This window comes from Corvus cornix, chromosome 14 (genome assembly GCF_000738735.6).
Source record: "Corvus cornix cornix isolate S_Up_H32 chromosome 14, ASM73873v5, whole genome shotgun sequence".
Lineage (NCBI taxonomy): Eukaryota > Metazoa > Chordata > Aves > Passeriformes > Corvidae > Corvus > Corvus cornix.
The window spans coordinates 6,318,827-6,345,368 of NC_046344.1; the positions used below are offsets into that span (position 1 = coordinate 6,318,827).

The following is a 26,542-nucleotide window of genomic DNA, read 5'->3' on the forward strand; positions in this document are numbered from 1 at the left end:
TGTTCGGACAACGCTTCCAGGGATGCACAGGGTGGGATTTTGGGGCCTGGAGTTGGACTGGATGATCCTTGTGTGTCCCTTCCAGCTCAGGATACTCTATGATTCTCTGATTAATTCCTCTCTGAGTCACTGAGGAATCAATCTGTCCTAGCTGTGGCACATCCTGGGGTAAGGATGCTGCCACAAACACCCGAGCTGGGCTGCAGGGAGAAGTGCTGGACAGGATGTGAGAGATGCAGTTGAACAAACTAAAAAGGAGATTCCAAGTGCCGTTTTCTGGCTGGAATTCCTAGTGTGATCCAAAGAAGGAGTTGGAGGGGTGGCAACTGCTGACAGCATTGGTGAGATCACACCTGCTCTGCCACAGCCAGCTCTCAGCTTTGCAGAGCATTTGGGATAAATTTGAGGACTGGAAAAACTTCCTCAAATGCAGGCAGTTGAAGGGAATCACTGCTGGAGGGAAGGAGCTGGGTGGACTGGGATCTGTGGCTGCACAGGTGCCTCAAGCAGACCTGTGATCCAGCACCGATGGTGCCAGATCCGGCAGCTGCACATTGAACGTGGAAGAGTTCAAATGGAAAATAAATTACAGGTTTTTAGTGGGGAGAGCAATTACCTTCCCCACAGACGTCACAGATTTACCACCTTTCAAGTCTTTCAACACAGATGAGGAGGAGTCTTTCCAAAAAAAAAACTGCTCTGCAGTCCAACCGCGGGCCATTAGTGCTGATGCAAGAGCTGTGGGTGTCACTGCGCGGCTGGGCAAGCGGGAGCTGGGAGCTCAGTGGACCTTTCTGACATTTACCCACACGGATCTTGGAATCAACAGCGGGGTTTGAACTGATCGACATAGATTTGGGCTGAGCCAGTGCTCAGGTGTGGGTTTTGGGGGGTCTGTGGCAGAGCAGAGCATCACCAGCACTTTTGCTAACGTGGAACTGCAGGGACTAGTGGGACTGGCTCTGACACTTGGTCCTGCTGCTGGCAGCACTCGGGGTGGCCAACACAGCCAGGACATGACCCTGCTGTCCCCAGGCACGTCCCAGTGTGCACCATTCCTCCACCTGCATCCCTGGGCACGGCTGGAGGTCGCCTCTGGCTCTGGCTGCGGATACAGGGGTGGATGAAGCAGCTGCCTGGCTTTGAGTGACCTGCCCTCAATCACTGGGCACTTCACAAGTGTCACCTGCTCCCAGGCCTTCCAGCACAGGAGCGCTGCAAAAGCACACAGGGAAATGGGGATGCACCTGGTATCCAAATCCAACAGGGTGGGAAGGCCGTGGGAAGGCAGGGAGCACACGGACCCCTGCGGGCTGTGAGGAAGGGACCAGAGGCAGCAACGTGGTCACCTCCCAGCCATGGCAGGGCTTGGGGATCTCTTGGGAGACCTCTCCTTTCCTTCTGCAGCTTCCCAGTGCTGCTAGCATGGCTTCTTCTGCCTGCACATCCTCATCTGAGCCACTGACATCAGGCCCTGCTGACTCCCAGGGAATCATCACAGGCAAAGGACCCCCATGGAGCCTGAGTGCTCCCAGAGATTTTGGCAAGGGTACTGGATTTTTGGCACCCGTGGAAAGTCTCTGCATGCTTTCAGAGGCTGTAGGTAAACCTTTGGTTGTGCAGGCTCTGGATCAGGATGATCACCAAGAGAGCAATAAGGAGCTCCTCACTCATGTCTGGGCAAAACCTGCTTCTCCTTTCCCCTCTCTCCTAAGGCTTCCCAGACCCATTGTCTCCTGAGCATCCCTGTGTGCTGGAGGACATCAGCCCTCCCTCGCAGCTCCAAGCAGGGTGCAGGATGCAGCTCCCCACTCTGCCTGCCCTCAGGATCATGCCAGTTATCCCCCATCCTCCCTGTGAAATCCCAGAAGTGCTTGGCCTGGCTGCTGCAGCGTGTTTGCATTCCCTGCGTTCCCCTGCTCGGGTGTTTTGCTGTTTGTATCATCCTGCACCACCATATGGTGTGGGAGCACAAAAGCTGCCAGGGAGGGGATGAGGAGGAGGACAACATCTCCTCACCAATATTCATGGAAAAGGAAGGGAATGAAGCCCTCTCCTCGCAGACACCCAGTTCTTTGTGTCAGGGGGTGCTGCAGGGCCAGGGCTCGATGGGAGTGGGAAAATAGCAAGAGACCCTGACAGGCAGAACACCAGCACCGGCCAATGGAGCAGCACAGACCAACCAAATCCAGTGAATTCGTCAGCTGATGGGCTGCAGCTCGGGCAGCAGGAGCTGAAGGGATGAGTAAACAAAGGCCAAGCTACATGAGATGGTGCTTAGGTGCAGAGAAGCTGCCGGTGAGCTATGCCTAGTTCCAGGTTAATTTAGGTGTTGCTGCTTTCTCCTGTTGCACAGGCAGCTGCCAGCCTGTCCCACTGCACAGCCAGCACAGACACCTCAGGCACTCTCAGCTCCTGTCACTGAGAGCTTTTGGGTCAAAGATGTGATGTGTGTGTGATATGTGATTTGTATATGATACATGATGGAGCACCACTGCTCTGGAGCCAGACTGGGAGAGCCAGAGGTGTTCAGCCCGGAGAAGAGAAGGCTCCAGGGAGACCTTAGAGCCCCTTCCAGTGCCTAAAGGGACTCCCAAGAGAGCTGGAGAGAGCCTTTGGACAAGGCATGGAGTGACAGAACAAGGGGGAATGGCTTCCCACTGCCAGAGAGCAGGGTTAGATGGGATATTGGGAATAAATTCTTCCTTGTGAGGGTGGTGAGGCCCTGGCACAGGTTGCCCAGAGAAGCTGTGGCTGCCCCATCCCTGGAAGTGTCCAAGGCCAGGTCGGATGGGGCTTGGAGTAACCTGGTCACAGCATCACACGGGGGCCATGACCTGGGGCTTCCACCCCACAGTGCCAGTGCAGGGCACCAGCACAGCCCCGGTACACCAGGGCGGAGAGCCCAGTACAGGGACAGGGCACCCAGCACAGGATCTACCATAGAGCAGATGGCACAGCGGGGCAGCACCAGCGCAGGCCCAGTAACCCAGAACGGAAAACCAGTACAAGACCAGTGAAGGACCAGTAAAGGACCAGTAAAGGACCAGTGCAGCTGTTGGTGGCGGTGCCCGCCCGCACGGGGGCGCCGGGCGCTGGCTGCGGGCCCCACCGCTGTGGCGGCGTTGCCCCTTTAAGGGCCGCGCGGCCGTACCAAAACAAAAGCGCGGCGCGGCCATTGGCTGCGGGGCGGGCACGTGCCGCACAGCTGGGGCTTCCTGCGGCCGGGGCCGCGCCGGGGCCCGACCGCGCCTCCGCTCCGGCACCGACACCGACACCGACCCCGACACCGACACCGACACCGACCCCGACCCGCCATGGCGCACTCGGCGCCGCTCGGCCTCCTGGAGCAGGGCTGCCCCATCCAGGTGGAGCACGATCGGAAGCGGCGGCAGTTCACCGTGCGGCTCAACGGTAAGGGACGGCGCTCGGGGCTCCCCGGGACGTTACCTGCTGCCCTCTGCCCGCCGTTCGGCGTCGCTGGGGGCCCCGGATTCCCGTTCCCTTCCTTTCCCACTCTCGCTGTTTCCCCCCTTCGCCCCGCCGTTTCTCCCCCCTTTCCCCTCCCCGTTCCTCCTCCCCGTTGCTCTCCCCCTTTTTCTTCTTGTTCCCGTCTCTTTTTCCTGTTCCCACCTATTTCCCCCCGTTTCCCTGATCCCTCCTCCTCCCGTGCCGCTGTGTCCCGCAGCACTTTCCCCTGTACTCTCCATCCTGCCGCGGTGTGACCCCCCCCGCGCCCCCCGGTACTCGTCAGAGCACCCCTGATTCCCGATGGTGCCCCCTCCTCCCCACCCTTCCTGAACCCCAAAACCTTCTCCCAGGAGATCTGGGGATCTCTCGGCTCCCTTGGTTGGGCTCGGTGTGTGGAGCCCGATGGTGGCAGGGGCAGGTTTGGGGGCACTCCCTTTGCCCCCCCCAGGAGCAGGTGCCTTTGGGTGATGTGAAGGTGCAGTGCCAGTAGGGAACGGGGCCCTTCTGGGGAGATTCCTTCGGGGAAGCCCCTCGGGCGCTCCAGCACGATGGGTGCCATGGTTCTGTAGGACCAACAACACGGATCCAAGCTGCCACAACTGCCTGTGGGACCAGGGCTGTGGAGCTCTGGTGACACGGTGACCCCCAAACAGCTCTGTCACATATTGGGTGGAGTGAACAAAGACAAAAAGTAGGTGCCACTAAAATTTCTCTGTGGTGCACTGATTCTTTCCCAGTCTTCATCTTAATGGTTAATTCCAGATATTCAACGATCCCAACATCTCTTCCCCATCCATTTGTCATACTGAGAACTACCATGGGTAAAATAGGCTGCCTTGCTGCCCTGCAGAAATTGCAGGGTAGCTGCCTTTGTTTAAAAAAAAATAAATAAAATGTGTAGTTCAGAAATCACAGGGAATGCAGGAGGCTTCGTCGATAAAACAACAGGAATAGTCTGGATTTTATTTTAGACTTCTCTTCCTCCCCCCCACCCCATTTTCATTTCAACCACTAATTACAAAGTGCAGGCTGGAGGCTCGGCAGTGGTGGAGCGAGGAAGGAGGAGATGGGTGCGGAGAAAACAATTTCACCAACTGCTTATTTCAGACTGAGATCAAACGAGGTCCCAGGTGCCGGGTCCCCAGTGCCACCACCAGAGCATTGTCCCAGTCGGTGAAGTTGGTGTGTGCAGGAAATAGAGCGGACAGCCAAGGGCCAACAATTATTAGGGAAACGTAATCTTTTCTTGTGGTTTTCTGGATAAAAGCTCTGCCAGCCACACCATGGGCCAAGTAGCGTTTGGTGGCTGAGCAGGGATGAGTCGTGACTGGAGAGGGTGAACTTCAAGAGTGAGAGAATCAACTGTGGGAGTTGTGTGTGAATCAGCACAGAACCTCCTGATTCAGGAGGGGGTCGTGGAGTCACAGAATCCCGGAATGGTTTGGGTTGGAAGGATCCTAAAGCTCATCTCGTTCCAGCTGTGGGCAGGACACCTTCCATGTGTCCAGACATGGACCAGATTGCTCCAGGCCCCATCCAACTTGGCCATGGCCTTGCCCAGGTCAATCCCCATGATGAAGGCTGTGTTTTTTCTGGGAGTTCAGGGAATCTGAGCCCTTTTTTGTGAATTCAGCACTGGCCACGCAAGGCAGCCGAGCTGAGCAGCGTCCTGGTGTGACAGCAGTGTCTGTGCTGCTGGGCTGACTAACATCCATGTGGAGTGGGTGATCCATCTCTCCTCCTCCTTGTTAGGCACTTACTGTTAGCAGCCAAGCCCTGGAAGATGGTCAGGAGATAACCATCTCTGTGGGAGTGCGTGGCAGGGTGTTTATTTCCTGCACTGCTCTTTGTCGCTCCCGCTCCTGGCACGATGAGCATCAGTGGTGTGGAATGCTCTGGGAGTTTTTCCCTGCTGCATGCAGGGAGTGACAAGAAATGGGTCAGACACAGATTTTGGCATCTGTGTGACCCCCGTGTCCCTCAGAGAGCACTTTTGTCCCATGTCACTCCACTGTAGCAGAGATGAACAGCAGTTCGTGGGCTCCAGGGTCAACTTTCCTGTGATGTCCTAATTTCTGCTAGATGTCAAGTGTGGATGATACCCTGGGAAAACATGGATGCACCAGGCTTGTAGACCAACCAGCCAGGCTTTGAGAGCTGGTGGTTTATGGTGGTGTAATGTTGGGTAGAAAACTTTCCATGGCAATGTCTTTCTGGAAATCCCTGGAGCAGGAGGCCTGAGACAGTGAAAGCTGTGAACTGGTTGTGAAAGTATTTGTTTCAAGCACCATCCTGTGTTTGCCTCTGCACCCCTGTGTGACCTCGTGTCAGGACTTCCTCCTTGTGCACAAGGAAGATGAATTGCACTCAGTTTTTTGGGGGGGTTGCCCTGTCTTTTCTTTCTCTGCTGGTTCCTCCCCTCTCTCCCCTCATTGCTGCAGTAGCTCCTAAAACTCTGATAGGAACAGCTGCTTCACTTGAACACGTTCCCTTTTCCCTTGCATCCCAAAAGCAGGAACATTTAGAAGCTGAAAGTAAAGCTGATTATAACCAGACCTCACCGAGCCTCGTTATCCCTCGAGAGGAGGGCAGAAAGACGCCCAACTGGATCTGTAATGGGTTAGGATGTGACTAACAGCCTGAACCAGCCAGAAACCTCCCTGTGCAGAGACTCTCTTGGAAAACATCAATTTGTCAAAGCTAAAAGCTTCCATGGGAATCATATAGGCTGGTTTTGTCAGGAATAGTTGGGTATTTTTTTTTATCTGAGATGAAATTTCAGGTCAAAACAAGAAACCCAAAGGGATCCCCCATGCCAAAGTAGTTGGCTGGTTGGTCCAGCTGCTGGCACAGATGTTTGAGGCAGGGGAACAGCTTTTAGTAGCAGCTGCTATGACTTCTTGATGCCCATCACACCCATAAGGCTCTCCAGTCAAGATTCAGGCTCACCACATGTGTGGAGGAGCTCCAGTTCCTCAGGGATGCGCGGGATTCCTGCACATTCTGACTCCCGTTCATCCAACACTTGGGTGCAGCACACCACACTTCCCAAACCTCCCACTCCTCCCCAACTGGGTTTGGGCAGGATCCAATGCCTGGAAGCTCCTCTCTTGCCCGCTGTTGATCTGAGTCTCAGGAGCTCCTTGTCCAGGAGCCCAGGCTCAGGTTTATTGGGAAAACAGGTCATGCCTTGGAACTTTCCTCTCTGATGGGGCAGATGCTTTCCAGGAGGGGGAAGGTGCCAAGTTTGCAGCAGGGAGCTAGGGATCTGTTGCCAGACTTTATCAAAGACATCCCCACTCCTCCTGTGCCACAGGCACCTCCAGAGAGCTCCTAAACAGGAAACTGCTCCAAAGCAGAGCCCTCCCGCTGCCATTCCTGTGAGTGAGGCCCCTCCATGAGGGTTGTGCTGTCTCCACTCTGGCTGTTGTGCTCTGTTGTGTTTTCTCTCCGTAGTAACGTGCCAGTAGCTCCCTGGGGAGCGAGGCCAGCCCATGGCAGGCAGCGAGCTCCAGCCTGGCATGCACGAGCTCTTCGGGACGTCTCATCCTCTCGGCTCACCCCACACGCAGCTTTTGCTTTTTTTTCCCCACTGTTTGGCTCAGCAGCAGAAGACCTGAGCTGCCTCCTGCCCTGCTCCTGGGAGATAGGGCTGGCATTTGCTCCCTCCCGTTGCTCCCGGGGAATGGCTTTGCAGCAGTGTCCTAAGGAGGCTGGAGCTCAGGGGCTGCTCCAAAGGCTGGAGTGCAGAAATTGGCCTTGCAGGCAGCAGCCAAGGCCCTGCCCTGGTCCTGGGCACACAAAGGGGTATCGTGGGCTGGGGCCAGCGCAGGGGGACAGGGAGAAGGGACAAGGGATAGTCCTGCAGTGCTGCAGCATCTGGACAGGCGCTTTGTGTATGCCAGGAGAGGGGGTCAGCGAAGGAAGGGGGTGCCTGTGTCTTCGCTGATGCCCGACATGTCCCTTCCTCAGCTGGGGCTGGGACTGGGCTCTCTGCTTGTTCCCCAGGCTCCTGAGCCACCCAGCCTGGGCATTTGTGTCTGGCATCAGGGCTGAGCCCACCACTGATCCTGGTGGAAACCCTCCATGGAGAGCAAGTTTAGACCTGGTCCCTTGTCCAGCTCCCAGAAAAGCTTCCCTTTGCCTGTGCCCCCTGTGACTGGAGGGAGGGACAGAGGGAGAGCAGGGCACCAGCTGTGCTGCCATTGCTGCCGTCCTGCTCCTCTCTGGCTGTGCTGATTTGCATCGACTCCACTTCCTCGCTGGTGGCCTCGAGGGGAGTGTCAGTGAGTCAAACACCACGGTCAGGCTCCCGGGGCTCTGCTGGCTGAGGCCTGGGCCTGCTGTGCCAAACTCTGTCTGTGCAGGCTGATAAACTCCTGTCCCAGAGTCCAAGGGGGTGACACGGGCAGGAGGTGGCTCTTATGCCATGTTTCAGTGGGGGTTCTGCTTGTGCCCCCTCTCTTTGGGGGGGGATTACAACAAACTGGGGCTGCTTCCAGCTCCCCCAGCTTTCCTGGGAGCAGCCCCCATGTCCAGGGTACCACACAGCACCAGGGCTGGCTTATTCCAAGCCATGGCTGTGACCTGCAGGGCCCACACCACACCCTGTGGCACGAGTGTCCCTGGTTTCATGTGCTGCGTCACTGAGGTGAGCATGTGTGGATGTGATCATGCACTTGGCTGAACTGGGATGTTTTTTTTGAACTGGGACCAGTTTCCAGCAGCACTGACTCTCTGTGCAGGGCTGGTTGTAAAATCCTTTAGTCTGTGTGTGTTCTTCTGTGCCCTGGTGGCACCCTGCAGCTCCTGTCCTGGCTGGGGGTTTGTGGTGCTGCTGTGGTACAGGGAATATTGAGGAAAAGCCTGTCCAGGACATGTCTGAGATTCTCCAAACACTGCTTTAACCTTCTGCTTTAAAATGCATTTTTGTGTGTGATACTTCTAAACAGATCATATATTAAAAAGTGTACTTAAAGAAAAAAGATCTTTTGTTCTGTTGTCAATTTAGTTTTAAACTTCTCAAAGCTTCAGGCAGAGGCTATGGAAAGTTTTGGCCTGGGAGGAGAGTGGGGTGGAAGGGCTGGAGCGAGTGAAAGCTGCTGTTATAAGATCATTTTACAGCCTTTGGTGCTGCCAACTCTGTCCTTGCCACTCCTAAGAGCTGCCACCAAATGCTCTGTCAGGGTGAGGACACCTCATGCCTCAGCCTGGGCAGGTTTCCTTCCAGCAAGACAGGTCTGTGCTGCTGGGGAAGGGCTTCACCTGCTCCCTTGCCTTTTTTTGGGTGCCTGGATCTGCATGGAGAAACACTGCAGTTCTCCCTCTTTTCTGTCTGGGGAGACTCAAAGAGCTTGGCTTTTTGGTGAACCAGAGGCTGAGAGGGGCAGGACTGAAGCCTATAAATACTTGGGGGAATGGCAGGGAGGGAAATTATTTATGTCCACCCAAGAACAATGTTGGCACAAGAATGAGTGGGCAGAAACCAGCAGGAATAAACTCGGGCTGGAAATGCGAAGGTTTCCATCCAGTGTCGGAGAACTGAGTGTCTGCATAAAAGGAGCAGGAATAAAAGCTTGAGCTGCTTCTCCTGAAACACAAAATTCCAATGGGCTCATTTCTAGTTTCTCTGGAATACAGGGATGAGGCAAACTGGGCTGGAGCTGTCAGCTGAAATGCAGTGAAATAGAGTGTATTGAGCTCAGCTAAAGCAGATCCTGAATGCAGGTGAACTTTGCAGCCCTTCAGCCTTAAAAAACACTGGAAGGAAGGGAAAGTTTCCATTATTTTAATTGAACTTGTCTCTTTGATTGGGATCTTGCATTTCTGAAACTCACTTTTAAGTACAGAAACCTTCTAGAAATGAAACGTTTGCTTTTGCACTGAATGCAGAAGCTCAGGCTCTGTGGATGAAACCAGAGGGGTGTTCTGACTCTCCTCTGATTTATACATGAGCTGAAACTTCTTTTTTCCTGTAACTGAGCTGCTGTGAGAAAGGTCAGGGTGTTGAAACAGGAAGCCTGTGTGTGTGTACATGTAAATTTGTGTGCACAGCCCCCCTTGCACACCTGTGTGTGCTTTCCTGTGTGTTTGTGGGATTCACCTCCCCAGCATCTTCCCCAAAACGTGTCTAGACAATGCTGCAACACCAGACCAAGGAGTCTTGTCCTGTTTTATGTGCAATAACAAAAAAAAATCCTGTGCTGGAAGAGAAATTAATTGGCTGTTACCTGGGTCAGCTTTGTTGTTTTCACCTTTTTGCTCTCCCCCACAATCAACACATCTCCTCCCTCCCCACAGCTGCTTTCCTACACTAAACATATTGTGCTGGCATCAGTGATTCAAGGCTGGGTCAAAACCTTGCTCCTGCTCCAGGGGCTCGGAAAGGCTGAGCAGACCTGGCTCTGCTCACACCTCAGGGGGATCATTGAGGACATCCGGGTGTCACTGAAAGCAAAGTCTCGGCTCAGCACCAGAGCCATTCCCATGGGCACAAGGGATGCTGTAGCAGTCCCAAAACTGCCCATCCCCTGCTGTGGGCTCTCTGGGGACATCCCAACCCTCACCCCTGTCTCCCACCCCTCAGGTTGCCATGACAAGGCCGTGCTGCTCTACGAGTATGTGGGGAAGCGGATCGTGGACTTGCAGCACACGGAGGTGCCGGACGCCTATCGAGGGAGAGGAATCGCCAAGCACCTGGCAAAGGTACGACCCCAGCCACCCGGAAGGGCAAGGGCTGTTGCCATCCCAGCTGTGGCTAGAGATCCTGGCTGAAGCCAGACCCCATCATGTTGGAATTGCATGTGTGCCCTGTGGGAATCCTGCTCTGATGGGAGATGCAGTGGCTGGCAGGGCAGATGGAAATCTGGGGTCAGACATTCCTGTTTCTTGTGGCAAGAGGAGCTGGGTAAGTACCAGCAAATCCAGCCACTTGCCCAGGCTCGGCCCATTCTTCCTCTCAGCAAAAAACCCTTGTGCAGGAGCTGATGGATCACCTCACCTCAGCCTGGACCCATCCTCTCAAACCTTCACTGCTCTCGTGAGCCCTTTGCCTGCCTTGGGCTGTGCAGGGAGAGCTGAGGAGTCATGAGCACAGCAGTGCAGACTGTGGGGTGGTGCTTCGGGGTACAGCTGCTCCCTGGCCCTGTAAGCGGGGACAAAGGGGTGATGAAGGTGGCCTTCACAGGATGGACTGGGTCACCTGCAGTACACGGGGCTGGATGTGTTGAGGGTTAAACTGGGGACTCTGTGGTGAGGTGGTGGCTGTGGCAGGACAGTTGTGCTCTCCCCTCAAGCCTCTCTCTCCACCTGCCTCGCACAGGGGGTACCTGAGGGCAACCTGCTGCTTTCCCCTGTCCCGTGGTACAGGATTCCCAAGGGGCTTCAGAGGGGAGCAGAGGCTGGGAGTGCTGGTTGTAACCCATGTGATCTCCGTTGGTTGCAGGCAGCCCTGGACTTCGTGGTGGAGGAGGACCTGAAGGCCCACCTGACGTGCTGGTACATTCAGAAATACGTCAAGGAGAACCCGCTCCCGCAGTACCTGGAACACTTGCAGCCTTAAGGCAGGACTGCTCCCACACCAGCACACCTGTCCCTGACTGTTCAACGCGGCCTTCGCTTCTCTGCAGTCTCAGGAAACCCCTTCCCACACTTGCAATTCCCATTTTTTTAAGCCTGTCCATGTGGTGCGTGAGTGTGGGCAGGACCTCGTCCTCTCTGCCCACGTGCGAGCATGGCTACAGCCCCTGGGCCAGGCTGGCTCTGGGCACACATGGTGCCCCCCAGTGCTCTTCCCAAGCCAGGGCATAGAAGAGGGTGATTTTTCTGCCAAACTCCATCACAAGGCCAGGGGATGACTTGTTCTGCACCTCATCCCCTCACCTCCACTTGGCGACAGCTGTGAACTTGCTGGGGATGTTGGTTAGGGGTGCCCGTGGGGTACCAGCCCCCCTTTCCTCCTGGCAGCTGGGGAGATGCTGTGGATTAAGCTTTGTGGGACAGAGGGAGGTGCTGGAGGAGCCCCAGCCCTGTGTCAGGTTCATCCCCTGCTGCATCTGTTGGGCACCAAACTCTGTCCAAGCCCACATGCAATTCATACAAGAACATGTGGACCATGGTGGCACCTCAGGGGCTTTGCTGCACTGACACTGGAGACACTGGGATGGTGACACCTTTGAGCCTAGGGACAAGAGCCGTGTGAGGAGCGAACTTGGACTGCAGAGGCTGTGGCAGAGTCTGTGCAGAGGAAGAGATGTGGCTGAGCTGCAGATGCTGCTCTCTGGAGATGCCAGCGCCTGCCCAGCTTCTGTACACAACCCTGAAGTGGCATCCCACAGGGTCATGGACTGTTATCCCTGTCTCCCTGCCCTTGGTGTGGACACAGCTTGCTCAGGAGAAGAGACCAGCCCCACACCCAGCCCTGGCCTAAGCAGTGAGGGGACATCCCACGGCACCAGGGTGGTTTCCTGCAGCTGAAGAGGAAGGCTCCCCCCTATCTCCCTCTTCTCCATCTCTGCATCCTTGTCAGTGACCCAGATCAGCCCCATCACCACATCCCAAGAGCAGCAGGGTAAGGGAGCAACAGGGTAAGGCCTCCAGGACCTGCTCCTGGCCCATCTCCAGGGTTCAGTGTTAGAGGCACCTGTGTCCATGTGGATTCCAATGGCTTCTCCTTACAGCCTTTGGAAAGAAGCCCTGGCTCACAGCATTACCTGTCTGCTCAGTGGCCTCCTCACAGCTCCAAGCTCAGGGCACTGGCAGCATCGTAGGGACCTTGGCCAGCAGCAGAAACACCCTCATTTCATGCTCTTACCTCCATGGATGATGATTCTGTAGCACAACCCAGGATTGCCACACTCACATGTAGAGGTAACACCATGGTGGTGTTACTGCCTGGTTCCAGCTTGCTGCCTGTCCTGCCTTGCCTGGGTTTTCCAGGGCCTGAGCTACACCCCGGCATCTCACACTGAGCTCTCAGGACTTTGTAGTGTCCTAGGGCAGGGCTGTGGTGAGGGAGATGATGCTTTCAACACCCCCAGCCCTGAGCAGCTGCTGAGGGCTGCAGTCAGGCAGGAAATGGAGAGTCTCTCACCTGGAGGCCAAATCCAGACCTTGCTTAGCTCAGCAGGGACTAAAGTTTACAATCTGTGCCACGGAGTGACAGAAGCCCCAGCTGAAAGGCAGCTCAGCCCTCTCCCAGAAGTCCATGGCAGAAAAGGCAAAAACTCCTACAATCTTCTCTCCTGGTTGGGATGGCCAGAGATGGAGACGCTGTGCCAGGATTTCAGTCTGAGCTGTCCCTGGCCACCGGCTCGAGATGAACCCTTGCTGCCTGCCCGTGCTTTTGGGCCCATCACCAGCGTAATGCAGCCCTCTCAGGCTTCCAAACTCCATACCTGCCCTGCACACTGCAGGCTGTGAGACCCCTGCCTGTGCCCACCACCTGTGCCAGGGGGCAGAGCCACCTCTGCCTTGGGCTGCTCAGGAAAGGCCTCGAGCTCAGCCCTGCTTCTGCTTCATTTCTGCCCTCTTGCTGCTTATTTCACCCAGGCTGTGACCTTTAGGGTGGCTTTGACGGCCTGGGAAAGGGTTGCAGGTAACAAACTGAAGGGGCTCAAGAAGAAATGTGCGCTGCTAAATGTTCTTCTTTAACATGCAAAACACACTTCAACATATAGTTACAGGAGCAAGGCTGGCTCTGGTACTGCTGTGATGACCAAACCATCCCTGCTCTTGATTCCAAGGTGAATGCTGAACCGTTTTCTCCCCTGGAAGCCACGATCACACACTTGTGTCTTTGCCACAGCAGGGCTAGGTGCTTGGGAGTGATGTTTGAGCCCAGTGCTGCGAGCCTCTGTCCTGGTTTTGTGCTCATTTCCACTGTGTGCAGTCTCTAGAAGCTCCCTGTTGTGTCAGCTCGCTGGAGGGAGTGCTGTGCTTACTGTCTGGGCAGCATCCCAGCGTCCACGCCTGGCTCTGGAGCCCCTCGTGCTGCTCTGGCAGGAACCTCGTGCTTCCCGGCGCTGGATCACCCGTGGCAATCGCTGCCTTAAATCAGGCACAGCACACGGTTTTGCTGCTGCTTCCCTTCGAGGTGCTACAACCCCCCCAGCATCTGACCTGACAGAGACGTGTGCCAGTGTATGTGCCAACCGTTTCTCCGCTGTATCCATGCTCTGTCCCAGCCTGCCCTCCTCCTCGATGCCAGTGAATAGCAATACCCACAGGTCACCAGCGATGCTGCAGTCCACGGTGCTCCTGTGACCCTGCATGGCCAGGTGGGACCTGGCTCGGGGTCCCTCAGTGCTGGGTACCCCTTCCCTGCCTTCCCACCAGCTGCCTTTTCCCAGCTGGTCTCTGCAGAAAGGAGCCTTGAGTCCTGTGCTGCCCCTTGGTGCTGATTAAGCCTGGAGGAGTTTGGGATCTTGGACTCTCCCTGGGCAACAGGAGTGTGGAAGTAGTTTGGTTGAATACTGAGCTCCCCAAATCCATTTGAACTACAGACCTTTGGTGGGTGGGGAAAAGCAGGTGGCTGTCAAACCTGCTTCCACAGCCCCCAACTTGAAACACCCCCTCCCTCGTCCGCTCTCCAGCATTGTCTTCCTCTGTCCAAGGTTTCCGTTCTGTTGGATTCGGTGGTTACGATGTGCCTTTCCTTCTCAGGACCTGTTACAAACGACCTTTCTGCTCTTGTTTATGTTTAACATTTATCTTGATCCCTCCCTCTGTCATACTATAAAACATGAACATAATGCATGGAATACAATACAATAAAATTGTGGCTTAACTGAGCTGCAGTGGCTGTGCTGCGCTGAGGGGACCACATGGTCCCATTGCAAATGAACAGTAGGCAAAGGGTGAAATTATTGTATTTTATTTGAGGTCACAGGGCTGGCTGACCTTGTGATGACTGTGCAGAGCTCAGGGTGAGCGGGATCACAACTGGTTCCTCTCCTTTGCCAGCTGATCCAGCCCTGCTCACCTTCATCATTCCTCCTTAGCATTTCAGGCCAGTCTTTGGGAGTTGTCCTGCAAATGAGCAGACACTCAGTGTTCATGCCCACTGTTTTAAGATGGGCATGAAAATATTTAAATATCTAGCTGCTGTGCTTGTCCAGAGCAAGGTGGGCAGGCAGGTGACTCAGAGGGACACAAGGCACTTCCCTCCCTGAGCCAGCCCTCCTCAGGCCTGGGAGCACAGCCCGAGCACTCAGCACTCAGGATCCCAGCAGGGCATTTGTGTCACTTCCCAATGCTGTGTGAGGGCTACAGAGGTTGAGGCCAGAGTTTGGATAACTCAAACTGCCGGGAAGGGTGGTGTGGAGAACAGTTATGATTTGATCCAGTGTGACAAGCGGCCCCTGGGCTGCAGCTCGAGCAGGCAGGAGCGTGGGGTTTGCAGCTCCCGAGGGACAGCACAAGAGGTTGGGATCTGTAGCTGGGCTGTTGCTGGTTAACACGCTCTGTTTACATTCCACATTCCAGACGGTCCATGCTCTGGCCTGTCCCAGCAATGCTGCACGTTCTGCTGGGCTGGGCACGCTTCCCAAACACCTCCTTGTCCCTGGAAATGCAGCCTTTATCTCCCCCCCAAAACAGATGCCCCCCAAAATACAGCTGAGAGAGCAGTGGTGTGGGAGGGCCCTGTAGGCTGGAAGAGCAGCCTCGGGATGCCAGGGAAGGTGGAGGCAGCCGAGGTTTGTTCTCTTCAGTCACATTACATCACTTAGGAATAATTTTGTCAAAAAGAGGGTTTTTCTAGGATCGGGAGATGCAGAGGCAGCGCCGCTGTCTCCTGATGTGCGCTGTCAGGCTGGAGGAGGGCTTCAGGAAAGGGGGGGACTGCGGAGCACGGAGCTGCTGTTTGTTATGGGAAAGCTTAAAATTCCTGAGAAAAAAGCTCCTCTTCTGGGAGGAATCCGACCGGGAGCAAGAAGGGGCCCTGCAGAGGCTTAAGGATCCTGGAGATAACCATCCAAGCACCCCGGCACAGGTCACCCACAAAACCTTCACCACTGACTTCTGATGGATCCACAGGAGCCGGGAAACCTCTGGCAAGCCCACACTGCAATTCTAGAGAACCGTTTGGTTATAAACTTTATATGGACTTGATGATCTTGAGGTCTTTTCCTAAGTCATTCTGTGATTTATGCCTCCTCAGAGATGCAGCAAGGGAGCCTCCCCATTCACTGCCCCTCTTTCGAGATTGATTAAGGGGGCAAAATTCACCCCAAAACCGCCCAGCCTCTCCTTCCAGGGAGGCGCTGCACAAGGGGATCCTCCATCCCTAGTCCACTGCAGGGAAGGAACCTCCCGGGTTTTTTGGATCACGAACACGAGGCGATGCTGAGGCTGCTGAGCGATACCGACCCTCGGCAGCCGCATCCCTTCATGGCGGGGACGCGGGGCAGGCCGGGACTCGCCACCGCGCTCCTCCCACCGGGTGGAAGATCCCGGGCGGCGGCGCCGAGCCGAGCCGAGCCGAGCCCCGCGGGGCTGCTCTGCCACCGGTACGGGGCTGTGGCCGGGAGCCCCACTGAGGTCTCACCGCGGCGCCCACCTGGCCCCACCGCCCCCGCCCAAGGGACTACACACCCCAGGGACCCCCGCGGCCGTGCGGCGGCGCGGGGCGCTGTGGGACTTGTAGTCCTTTCGCGGTCCCAGCCCCGCCCCGAGGAGCGGCCGCTGCCGCCCCCGCGCACTACATCTTCCGTCGGGCATCGCGGCGCGCCCGCGGGCCGCCGGCGGAGACATTTGCGAGGCGAGTGTCTCCAAGATGGCGGCGTGGGGAAGGAGGCGCGCGGGCCCCGGCGGCACCAACAGCGGTGGCGGCCGGGACAGGTGAGGGGCGGCCGGGCTGGGGCGAGGGACGGCGGGGACCGCGGGGCTGCACCACCCGCGGTGGTCCGGCGACCCTGCGGCAAGGGTGGGGGCGCCGCGAGGGGAGCGTGGCCGGGCGGGGCGGGCGCGGGACGCGGAGGGGCCGGGGGCGTTCGGCGGGGCCGGGCCCGGGGAAGGTCAGCGCGGCCCGCGGCGTGTCGGGGGCAGCGCTACCCGCGGCGGGGTGCGGCGCTGGGGGCCGGGTGGAGGAGGGCCGGCCCCGAGAGGCTCCTTCCGTCCACGGCTATTTTTAAAGGCGGGGAGGGAGCGGCGAGTCCTCCAGGGTGACCTCCTTCTGCCGGGGCCGCGGCGGGCAGGGAGCTCGGTACCGTGCTCCGGCCTCTGGCAGGGTGGAGGAGAGTCCAGCACAGGCTGGAAATACCCACGGAGCAGCGGTGGAAGTTTGGGAATCGCAACTTTAAAATGGGAAAAAGAGATAGAGGGAAATCTTACAGAATCAATTAGGCTCGAAAGATCTGAGATCATCGAGTCCAACCTGTGACCGATCCCCACCCCGTCATCCAGACCAGAGTACTGAGTGCCACCCAGTCTTTCCTTAAACACCTCCAGGGACGGTGACTCTGCCACCTTCCAGAGCAGCCCATTCCACTATTTAATCACCCTTTCTGTGAAGAAATTCTTCCAAATGTCCGACCTAAATGTTCTCCACCTGCTGAAAATGTCTGGGTTTATCCTGTATTTCCTGACGTTGGCATTTTTCTGTTCTGCCCCAGGGCTGACTGATGTAACTGGCAGCTGCTGAAAGCTGCTGCGGTGTTTTGTGAGTTTTCCTTTGCTCTGCCGCCTTGCCTCGAAACTCTGATATCCCTCTTAATTAGAAACTCTGATGTCCCTCTTAATCTGTGTTGTGGCTTTTGCTTCACTTTGTTCCTTGCTGTGATCCAACAGTGTTTGCTTTGATGCTGTTGAATCTACACGGCCAAGGAGAGCCACTAGTAGCCCTGAAAATTCTGGCGCTAATGTGAATTGCAGGAATGCTGCCTGTGTTCAGAGAATTCAAAAGTAATTGAACTGGAAGGGCCAATGGAATTCCTGCATCAGCGTGGTTTAAATAAACAACTAAGAATACCACCGTGGTAAAACTGTCTGCACCCAGTGCTGGCACTGCCCCAGCATGGGAGGTGTGGAGTTTTCATGTGGTTTTTTCATGTGGCAGACGTGTCCTCCCAGCAGAAGGGAAGAAACAGAATATGGAAAAGAACACTTAATAACTTCAGTTATTCTTCCAGGGTGAAAATTGATGCAGACTTAAAAAGTGAGTTGCTACTGTGTAGCTTCATCTGTGACCTGTACAATAATCTAATTGTTGTTTGAGGTGATCTTTTTTCAAAGCTGTGATTGCTCTTGATCTTATGATCAAAAATACTCCTAAACACAAGTCACTCCATGAACCTGCTGCATGTAGTATTTTTCCTCTGCCAGTGAGAAGTGTATGGAAGAGAACAGAACAGCAGATCCTCCCCTGAGCAGCATTTCACAATCTCCATCAAAAGCTGGTGGTTCTTTAGGTGTCACCCTGTACAAATGTGACAGAGGAGGATAATCCCAAAAGGTGTTGGGTGATGTCAGCGAGGTGCTGCTTCTTCTTAGCAGTTGCAGAGCAGGAGATGTGGATGACTGGGCCTCAGCCTCTCCATCAGTGGCTGATCCCAAACCACACCTGCCCGTCTTGTTCGGCTGCTGCAGCACCGGTTGTGCAAAGGCAGCGCTGACAGACCTGATGTCATCACATGATGACATGTGTTTTTTATAGGGTGAATACAGTTTTCTTACTCTGGGCAGGATTCTTGTCCAAAGACACATTCCTTTGAACTGGATATGCTGATCCAGTTTTCCTGGTAACTGAGCTGCTTCAAGGAGTGTTTGTAGTTGTCAGCCAGCCGCTCTGAAAGGCATCTGTGTGTCGGAGGTGGTGTGAGGAGACTCAGTACTGAATAAAATCCTGTCTGCTATGAGACTAGAACAGCTTTCATTAAAAAAAAAAAAAAAAAAAGACCAGCATATCTGTGGAGACTGAGTCCCTTCATAAGCAACTTTATTGATACAGAGAAAGGTATAATTGGTTAAAAAGTGCTTTCCTTGCTAGGAGTGAATGCAAGGACATTAATTTCAAAGGATGTTGAATGTGAACTCCAGCTGGCTCTGGTGGTAAAATAATAATGTTAAACAAAATAACCAAAAACACTGAAGGGAGCCAACTAAATATTTGTTTTTCTTCATTCTGGATAGACTCTTTAATGGAGCCTGTCTAAAGGGAATTGTTAATCTGTAGACCAAAACAACTTTTTCATACAGAACAGACACTGGTTTGTACTGGGTGTTTTTGTATAAAAGGCAGCCTGGTGCCCGCCAGAGCAGTGGACAGCATGTCGTTTGTTCCCCTGGGAGATGTTCTGACAAACTCTGGAAAGAACAGCTTTCATGTCATCACCACTGCCTGCACTGGTTCCTCTGTGCCCTCACAGAACTCTCCTTTCGCTACCTGCACCGCTCAGATTTCTGGTACTCTGCTTGCAGCAATGATTGACCTATTTCCATCAGCCTGGCTAATCATTAGTTGATTTAAAATTGACACCTCCTTGTTGTTTGGGGGCTGGATTTGTTGTTATGGTCTGGTGATGTTTTCCTTAGAGTTCAGGGAATGTTGTTGTCCCTCCCTGAGGCTGCTTGAAGAGCTTCCCAATGTTCTCCTGTCCTTTTTCCTATTTGAATTTAAGGTGCATCTTTTGAATGAAAGTCTTGCTTTATTGCCCTGCATTTCCTGTTCTTCTTCTGCTTGAATGCCCTTCTTAAAGCCCCAGGCCTGACAGCCCTGGCTGAGGACCTGAGCCTGATAGATGGTGAGGACATTCAGCAGAGAAGCAATTCTCCAGGTGTTTAGGGTGGGACGTGTTTGTGCTTTCTTTGCACCTGAGTATCCTGAGTAGAAACATACACTGGGGAATATGACTGGGAGGTGGAATATTTCCACTGAGAATTAAAGCCAGGCCACAGCTCGTTCCTTAATCTTGAAATCAAATTAAATTTCAGGAAGGATTTATGTTGGAGGGAGGGAAGTTTAGTGTTTGAATTTGTCGTGCCTTGACTCTGTTGACTTCCTCCAGCTTGGCTGAGATGCTGACAATGCTCCCAGACATGCTCTGGCCATCTGTAATGTCCTTTTTCTGAGATCCTGCACAGCCAGCACGAAACCCCTCTTGCACTGCTGAGCTGGACTGTGTGTGCTGCTTGTGACAGGTGTTATCACACTGCTGCAAGCCTCCCCTTTCTAATTTTTTTAACTACTAATCCAACTGGTCTTCATTTTCAGTTAATCTGATTGTTTGTTGCTCTGAGCAAAACTCTTGCCCAGGAATATTCTTAAAAAAAAAAAAAAACTTTAACAAAATTTGACCTACGTGTTACGGGAGGGGCTTACAAATAACTTTTATTTTTGCCCTGAACTGTACCTGAACTTTGTGCAGCTTAAGATTGTTTCCAAGTGTGATTTTGGACATTTTGCAGAACTGAGATAGTTGGATGACTTGAAACACTCACCAAAGGTCTGTCTGGCAGGTGCCATTAGGTTGAGGGCAAAAAACTCAGGAGGCTCAGTCGTTCTCCCCTGCAGCTGGGCAGTGGTAGGAGGATGCTGAGGGTTCTCCCAGGATGTTTTCACTTGCCTTGTTCTCAGTGCTCTGTTCCTTTGTTTCTGCTTTTGCCACTTGTCACCTGGCAAAACTGAAGGTCTTTTGACAATGAGTGACATTGTGCCTTCTCTTTGGAATGTTATTTATTTCTTCATCTGTAAAGACTATCCAATTGAAATTTCCCTTTACCAGGCAGGCTGCTGTTTTCAGGAGCCTGCTTCCAAGGTGGAGGCAGAGAGGTGGAGCTGCTCTGAGGACTGGGACTTTGGAAGAGATTCTTCTCTGTGAGGGTGCTGAGACCCTGGCACAGGTAGCCCAGAGAAGCTGTGGCTGCCCCATCCCTGGAAGTGTCCAAGGCCAGGCTGAACTGGGCTTGGAGCAACCTGGGATAGTGGAAGGTGTCCCTGCCCATGGCAGGGGGTTGGAACTGGGTGGGCTTTGAGGTTTCTTCCAACCCAAGCCATGTCAGGATTTGATGAACTGCTGGAGCTGCTATTGTTCAGCAGCTGCAGCACCCCTCTCCTGGTGCTCTCCCATATTCCCATGTTAGGAAGACAATCCAAATGTAATTTGAAGCTTGCTCTATAGCTAACACAGACTCTTCTGCCCCTCCTGCTGCTGTAGCTCTGTTAACAATGGATTCATTTTTATAACTTTGGCAATACCAAAATTTGACATCGTTGAGTTTTAAGTGATTTACATCTTGCTGTGCTGAATAGCTGAGAGTTCTGTCACATTCGCCCCTCCAGGCATTCATTTAGCACCAGGAAAGAGACACTAAAATTTCTCAAATATAGAATGCCTGAAGCTGCAATAGAACAAATACTTGGATATAAGGCCTAGAACTATTCCTGCAGAACAGCTGTACAACTTTTTAACTGTGCCCTCTTATTTGGAGTGGGGAGACAGGTCCTGGAAAATCATTTGATTGAATAATACTAACAACTGCTTTTAGGCTCTGATCTGTCTAGTAAACAGCCTGTCAGGCTTCTGAACACCTGGCAGCATTTTACGTCTTCTGGCATTAGGTGCTCTCTGGTTATTTACTATTCTTTTAAGTAAAATGGAGTTTATATAAAATCCCCACACTTGATAAGTGGTGGATGCCAGCTCAGAATTGCTTGCACAGCTCTGCATTTGTGTTTGTCATGGCTGGGGGGGTGGGTGACAAGCTCCAAAAGGCAAACTCCATGGCCTCCAGTGTTTGAGCAAATCCAGTTGCTTTGACTGGATTTGTTCATGTGCAGCTGCTGTGTTCAATTGAAAGGCTGTGTCAGGAGAGTTGCCTCTGTGAAGTGCTCAGCTGAAACCTCCTCAAGCCCACGTATCTCATCTGTGTCTCTTTCTATATAATCTGAAATCTGAACAGTTTTCAGCTTTCCATGCTCCAGGGGCAGCCAGTTCTTGTGTGGAAATAATAACATGATAACCTCACTTTGTGCAGAAACGGAAATTTGCTGCCTGCCTTGTTGACTCTTCATGTGTCCTATTTGAGCAGGTATCTTTTCATTTGTCATTTTTGGATTGGCTGTTTTGCCATTTGCAGCTTCAGCACTGTGACACAGATTTATTCTGATTTTAGAGGACTCATTTGGAGAAACAGCGCAGTCGGGGGACAGACTTTTTTCAGGGATGAAGCCTTTGTGCAGTTCAATTCCCAGTGATTTTTTTTTTTTTGGTCAGCAGAACATACTTTAAATTCTGCTTGTTTTGGCATAAGAGGACTGTGCTTTTCTTGACTTTATTGTTATAAAGCCCCAGAGCCTGGCAAGCTAAAAAATTCCAGAGGAGATGGACAGTGCTGCCTCTGGCCAGTCTGTTGGATTCCTGCTGACAGGTGGCTGTTTGTGGTGTGGCTCTGCTTGTGCAATGATGGTGAAAGGAAAAAAGGGGTGTTCAGAGGGAAGAACAGGCAAGATCTGAGCAAGGAGAAATGAGGCTGTTTGCTAGTGCCACCTTTCCTGGTGCTGAGCCTGGAGAAATCCCATGTAATGTAGGTACTGAATTCCTAGAGTTAGAAGCTCAGTTCCCATGGCTCTTGTACAGGCAGGGAAGGAATGGGCTCACTTCACCCATGTTTTCCCAGTGATGACAGGGAGATCTGGAATGACAACAACTGTGCTGTTCCTAAGCCTCTGGGAAGTTCTTAGTTGAATTCGGATTCTGCTTCTCTATTTTGCAGACCCATCTGCATGCTCCCAGGTATTACAAAACACTGACAGTGCTCCTTGGTAAGAAATATTAATTTTGCCTGGAGGGTTGTGTTAGCACTGGCTTGGCTTCCAGCTTGAAAATGCCTTTCAGCAATAGCTTTTCCATGAAGTCATTATGCCCTAGCAAGTGGTTTCACATAGTCATGGGTAGTGGTGTGCAAAGTTACCTTAAGCCTCTGTATGTCTTTTGCAATGGAACTGGAATTTTTGATTTGGAAGAAGCTGCACGTGGAGCAGCTGTTATCAGGGAAAAGAATCCTTGGCAAAAACCATGAGCAGCTGTGTCCTTTGTGTCAGTAACACCTGCTTAACCGGTTTCTTGTTAGAAACTCCTTATATAGGTCCTGTCCTTAAATTTTTTTTTCTCTAAATACCTCTCAATTCACTGCAGAATGTCAGAGCCCACTACATCCTGTGCTGAAAGGGTTAATGGTAATTTTCCAAACAATGTCTGACAAGCTCATTACCCTGAAGAAACCCCTGGCATACACAGAATTCAGGTGGATTTTTATTTTTCTTTCTACCCATGGACAGACCAAGGGGGAAATGCACTGCAAGGAACTCAATAACTACATTGTAGGTTGAGTTTTCCTTGTAGGTTAAATAAATTCCAGCTGGACTTTTAATGAAACTGCTTATTACTCTGCTTTGGGAGAGGGTGGTGCCTCTCAGGTGCTGCTGGTTGATGTTTGCTGCTGTTACAAACATGTCTGCTACGTCTGCAACAGCTTGTAATTTAACAATATTCTCGATTACAGCTGGCCACTGCTTAATCCCCTTTGCAGCCTGAGTGGACCTGCACATTAAGGATAATGTTTGGCAACAGCAGCTTGTGAATGTGTATTTTTCTCCCTTATTTTCCAGTGCATGCACATAAGTACCACCGTACTAATGGAGCAAAAAGTGCTCATTCTGTTCTCCACATCAGCAGTGTGTTCCTGCTGATATCACGGGGGTCTAAATGTTGTTGGGATGAGGCTGTTTTGTCTGCTGTGATTAGGTCAGATGTGTGTGATTTGTTCTCCTTCTGCTAAAGGAATCTGCTAGATATTTTTATCCTTGCGAGGCCACGTGCTCAGTTTTGCTCTGGTTAAGCACAAGTATGTCAGAAATGTTCATTTCTGCTTAGAAGGGAGGATTTTGCCTGGTTCTGATGGATAGGTTTTTACCCTTTCTCAGAGCAGGTAAACAGTCATAATCCTATTTCTTAGCAGTCTGTACGTGAATGTAGCTGCAGATAGAAGGTGATGTGGTGAAGAGGGTGGAGGGAAGGTGGAAATTGATGTGACACTAGGTAGCTGAAAGCTGCTGCTCCAATACAAATTCCCTGCATCCCCTGAGTGGGAATGTGCTCCCAGGTGAAGTGAGCAGCTCTTTCTTCACTGCTTAAGCCTGCGTGGGTTAAAAATTGTATTCATGTCTTGCTTTGCTGCATCCCACTTCAGGAGAGGGAGTGAACCGTTCTGCCACAAACTGAATGCTCTGCTACCTTCTTCACCTTCCCTTTCAGCAATGTTCCTTGGCCATCCTTGTTGGATTTACCATGGATTTACTAGGCTGTGTTTAATATGGAGGACTAAATAGCAAGCTGCATCAGAAAGCAAATGTATTCATCTGGAGATGCTTCCTCTCTCTAAACCTCCCAGTGCAGCTTGTCCTCCTGATAAATGAGCTGCTTGTCTTGGTTTCTCTGAAAGCTCCGGAAGTTCGTATGGTTTGTTCAGTGATGTGTTGTGGTCACTAAGGTGTGAGTGACACTTCTGCTCTCTCCAAAGAAACTGCTTGGGTATCAGTGTGAGGAACCATTTCAGGACTGTTAAATGACCCTAGTTCTCAAATTGTTCTAGATCCTCCAAGTTAGGAAGAGGTAAGAAAAATATGTTGCCTTCTTTTGGGATGAATTATTGTACAGCAGGAGAAATCAGCTGATGTGAAATGAAGCTTGTGTTGAAAAGCTGCTGGTTGTGAAACAGAGGCAGTGACCTTGAGGGGCTGCCCTCACTTGGGGCACTTCTCTCCTCTCCCAGCCGGGTGGGTGAACAGCCTGTCCTTCAGCCTTGTAGTTTTAATTCTTCATTTCCCCTCACCAGGGTGACCTTGTCCTCCACGGACTGTTACATTGTGCACGAGATCTACAACGGGGAGAATGCTCAGGACCAGTTTGAGTACGAGCTGGAGCAGGCACTGGAAGCGCAGTACAAGTACATCGTGATCGAGCCCACGCGCATCGGGGACGAGACGGCGCGCTGGATCACCGTGGGCAACTGCCTGCACAAGACGGCCGTGCTGGCGGGCACCACCTGCCTGTTCACCCCCCTGGCACTGCCAGTCGATTATTCTCACTACATCTCCCTGCCCGCTGGAGTGCTGAGCGTGGCTTGCTGCACCCTCTACGGGATCTCTTGGCAGTTTGATCCCTGTTGCAAGTACCAGGTCGAGTACGATGCCTATAAACTTTCGCGCCTGCCCCTGCATACGCTCACCTCGTCCACTCCTGTGGTGCTGGTGAGGAAGGACGACCTGCACAGAAAGAGACTGCACAACACAATAGCACTCGCTGCCCTGGTGTACTGTGTAAAGAAGATCTATGAACTCTATGCTGTATGACTTCAGCAGGGAAGAGAGAAACCCACAAAGACAAGTGTATTAAGACTCCCACAGTAACATTTTGTTTTTCCTCTTTGAGAAGCGGTGGAGACTGGCAAGGATTTGGTTTAATAGAGCTGTTATTTTTCAAATAACACATCACTGGTGCACCAAGGTTTTTCAGTTCTTCGTTACTCTTGAGATGTGGATGTGTGGTGACTTGAGATCTGTATGTTAGGCCAGGGGAGTCCAATCCAGCAGCAGAATGTCGATGAAAGAAAGCAATAGAAAGAAGGGGTGTGAGAGCTGCTTTTTTTTTTTTTTTTTTTTTTTTTTTCTTTTTTTTTTTTTTGGAAACATTTAAGTATATTGTTTAATTGTATTACACAGAACCAGCCAGAAGTTATCATTGACCATTAAAGGATGAGAATTTCAAATGCTTTTGCTCTCGTCACTGTTATCATAGTCCCCTTTGCTGGTGTGGTTCCAGGGGGTCGAGGCTTTAGACCTGCTCACACACACACCTGACACTCCTCTTGTCCAGTGCATGTGGCAGCAGCATCTGTGTTACAGCAGGCATCTGCTGAAGGAATAGCTGCAGGGTGTCACTTCCCCTCTTGCTTGGCTAGTTGTGTTTCTTGGAAGAGGTTTTACCAACTTTATACCTTTTTGGTAATTGCTAAACATTGATGGATGGGGATAAAGGTGTCCCAGTCCTCTGCTGCCCTGCACCTCCAACCATGACTCCTCTGCACGACAGAGATACCACTCTGACTTTCCAGCTACATTCTGCTCAGTTCTTGTACGAGTTCTTCCTAAGGTGGATACATCTCCTCTTAAAATGCCTTGAGCCACTTGCAGGGCTGGGGGCTGCCAAGGTGGGAGTCCACCTGTCCTACCTTTGTGCTGTGCCCTGACCACACAATTCCACTGCTTTTGCCTGGAACACAGGAGCTGCCGGCTCCTGCTGCAAGGTATCCATGTGACTGCATCTTGTAACTGTGTTACCTGAAATTTTAGAATTCAGTCCTATGCATTAAATCATATTTTAGCTTTAAATTCAAAATCTTGTTCTTAGAATGGGAAGCATTTACTGTTCTGTGAGATCTGCCAGTTACTTTTAAAAGATAGGGGCTTGCTGCCTATAATCTCCTCCCACCACATGGAGAATAGGTGTGGCTGGCGTTGGCATGGCCAGCTTGGCACAGCTTCAGGTGTTACATTGGGAATAGGAGAGCAAAGGCCTGCAGTGAGAGCTGCTTGTGCACTGCGTGCTCCCTGCTCCAGTGGGAGCAGCAGCCTGACCTTCACAGCTGAAACACTAACCTTGGCAGGGGTCAGACCCCAAATTCTGCCCTTCTGTCTTTATCTCTCCAAACTGCCATAGCAGGCACCAAGGACTCCCCCTGTCCTCGCCTCCATGGGCTGTTCTGACCACGGTTCTCACTTGTGCTTCTCTGCTTGGGCAGGTTTTGTGTGAGCAGGACACACAGCATTGGGCAAACTGGGTTTGCTGGGTGTTCTCAGCCCTCAGCAGCAGCACAGGCAGCTGTACCTGAGTGGGCTGGAGGAACTCCAGTGGCAGTGAGGCATTTCTGGGTGGCAACAGCCCTTTGTACAGAGGCTGAGCTCTCTCCCTCCAAGGTTAAAAGAAGCTGGGATCCAGAGCGTCTATTTATAGCAACAATGTACAGTTGCCTTGGCAGAGAGGAGGCAAAGAAGTGCAACCACTTCATCTTTCAG

The 26,542-nt window shown here is 52.5% G+C and overlaps 2 protein-coding genes across 2 annotated transcripts; both read left to right on the forward strand.

The window, feature by feature from the left end:
• Positions 1–3,203: 3,203 nt before the first annotated feature.
• NATD1 (N-acetyltransferase domain containing 1) lies at positions 3,204–14,261 on the forward strand. Its single transcript, XM_039560482.1, has 3 exons — positions 3,204–3,414; positions 10,058–10,176; positions 10,916–14,261. Exons 1-3 carry the CDS (start codon positions 3,318–3,320, stop codon positions 11,030–11,032), a joined length of 333 nt encoding a protein of 110 aa, XP_039416416.1. The 5' UTR covers positions 3,204–3,317; the 3' UTR covers positions 11,033–14,261.
• Positions 14,262–16,205: 1,944 nt separating this feature from the next.
• TMEM11 (transmembrane protein 11) lies at positions 16,206–25,236 on the forward strand. The gene is made up of 2 exons (XM_039560309.1): positions 16,206–16,311; positions 24,304–25,236. The coding sequence occupies exons 1-2, from the start codon at positions 16,247–16,249 to the stop codon at positions 24,818–24,820; spliced, it is 582 nt and encodes a 193-aa protein (XP_039416243.1). The 5' UTR covers positions 16,206–16,246; the 3' UTR covers positions 24,821–25,236.
• Positions 25,237–26,542: the final 1,306 nt, after the last annotated feature.

Bases quoted from the DNA above. Each gene is read 5' to 3' on its own strand.
- NATD1 (XM_039560482.1), top strand. From the start codon at position 3,318: ATGGCGCACTCGGCGCCGCTCGGCCTCCTGGAGCAGGGCTGCCCCATC. The intron at 3,415-10,057 runs GTAAGGGACGGC...CCCACCCCTCAG, and splicing joins GTTCACCGTGCGGCTCAACG to GTTGCCATGACAAGGCCGTG. The intron at 10,177-10,915 runs GTACGACCCCAG...CGTTGGTTGCAG, and splicing joins TCGCCAAGCACCTGGCAAAG to GCAGCCCTGGACTTCGTGGT.
- TMEM11 (XM_039560309.1), top strand. From the start codon at position 16,247: ATGGCGGCGTGGGGAAGGAGGCGCGCGGGCCCCGGCGGCACCAACAGC. The intron at 16,312-24,303 runs GTGAGGGGCGGC...TCCCCTCACCAG, and splicing joins AGCGGTGGCGGCCGGGACAG to GGTGACCTTGTCCTCCACGG.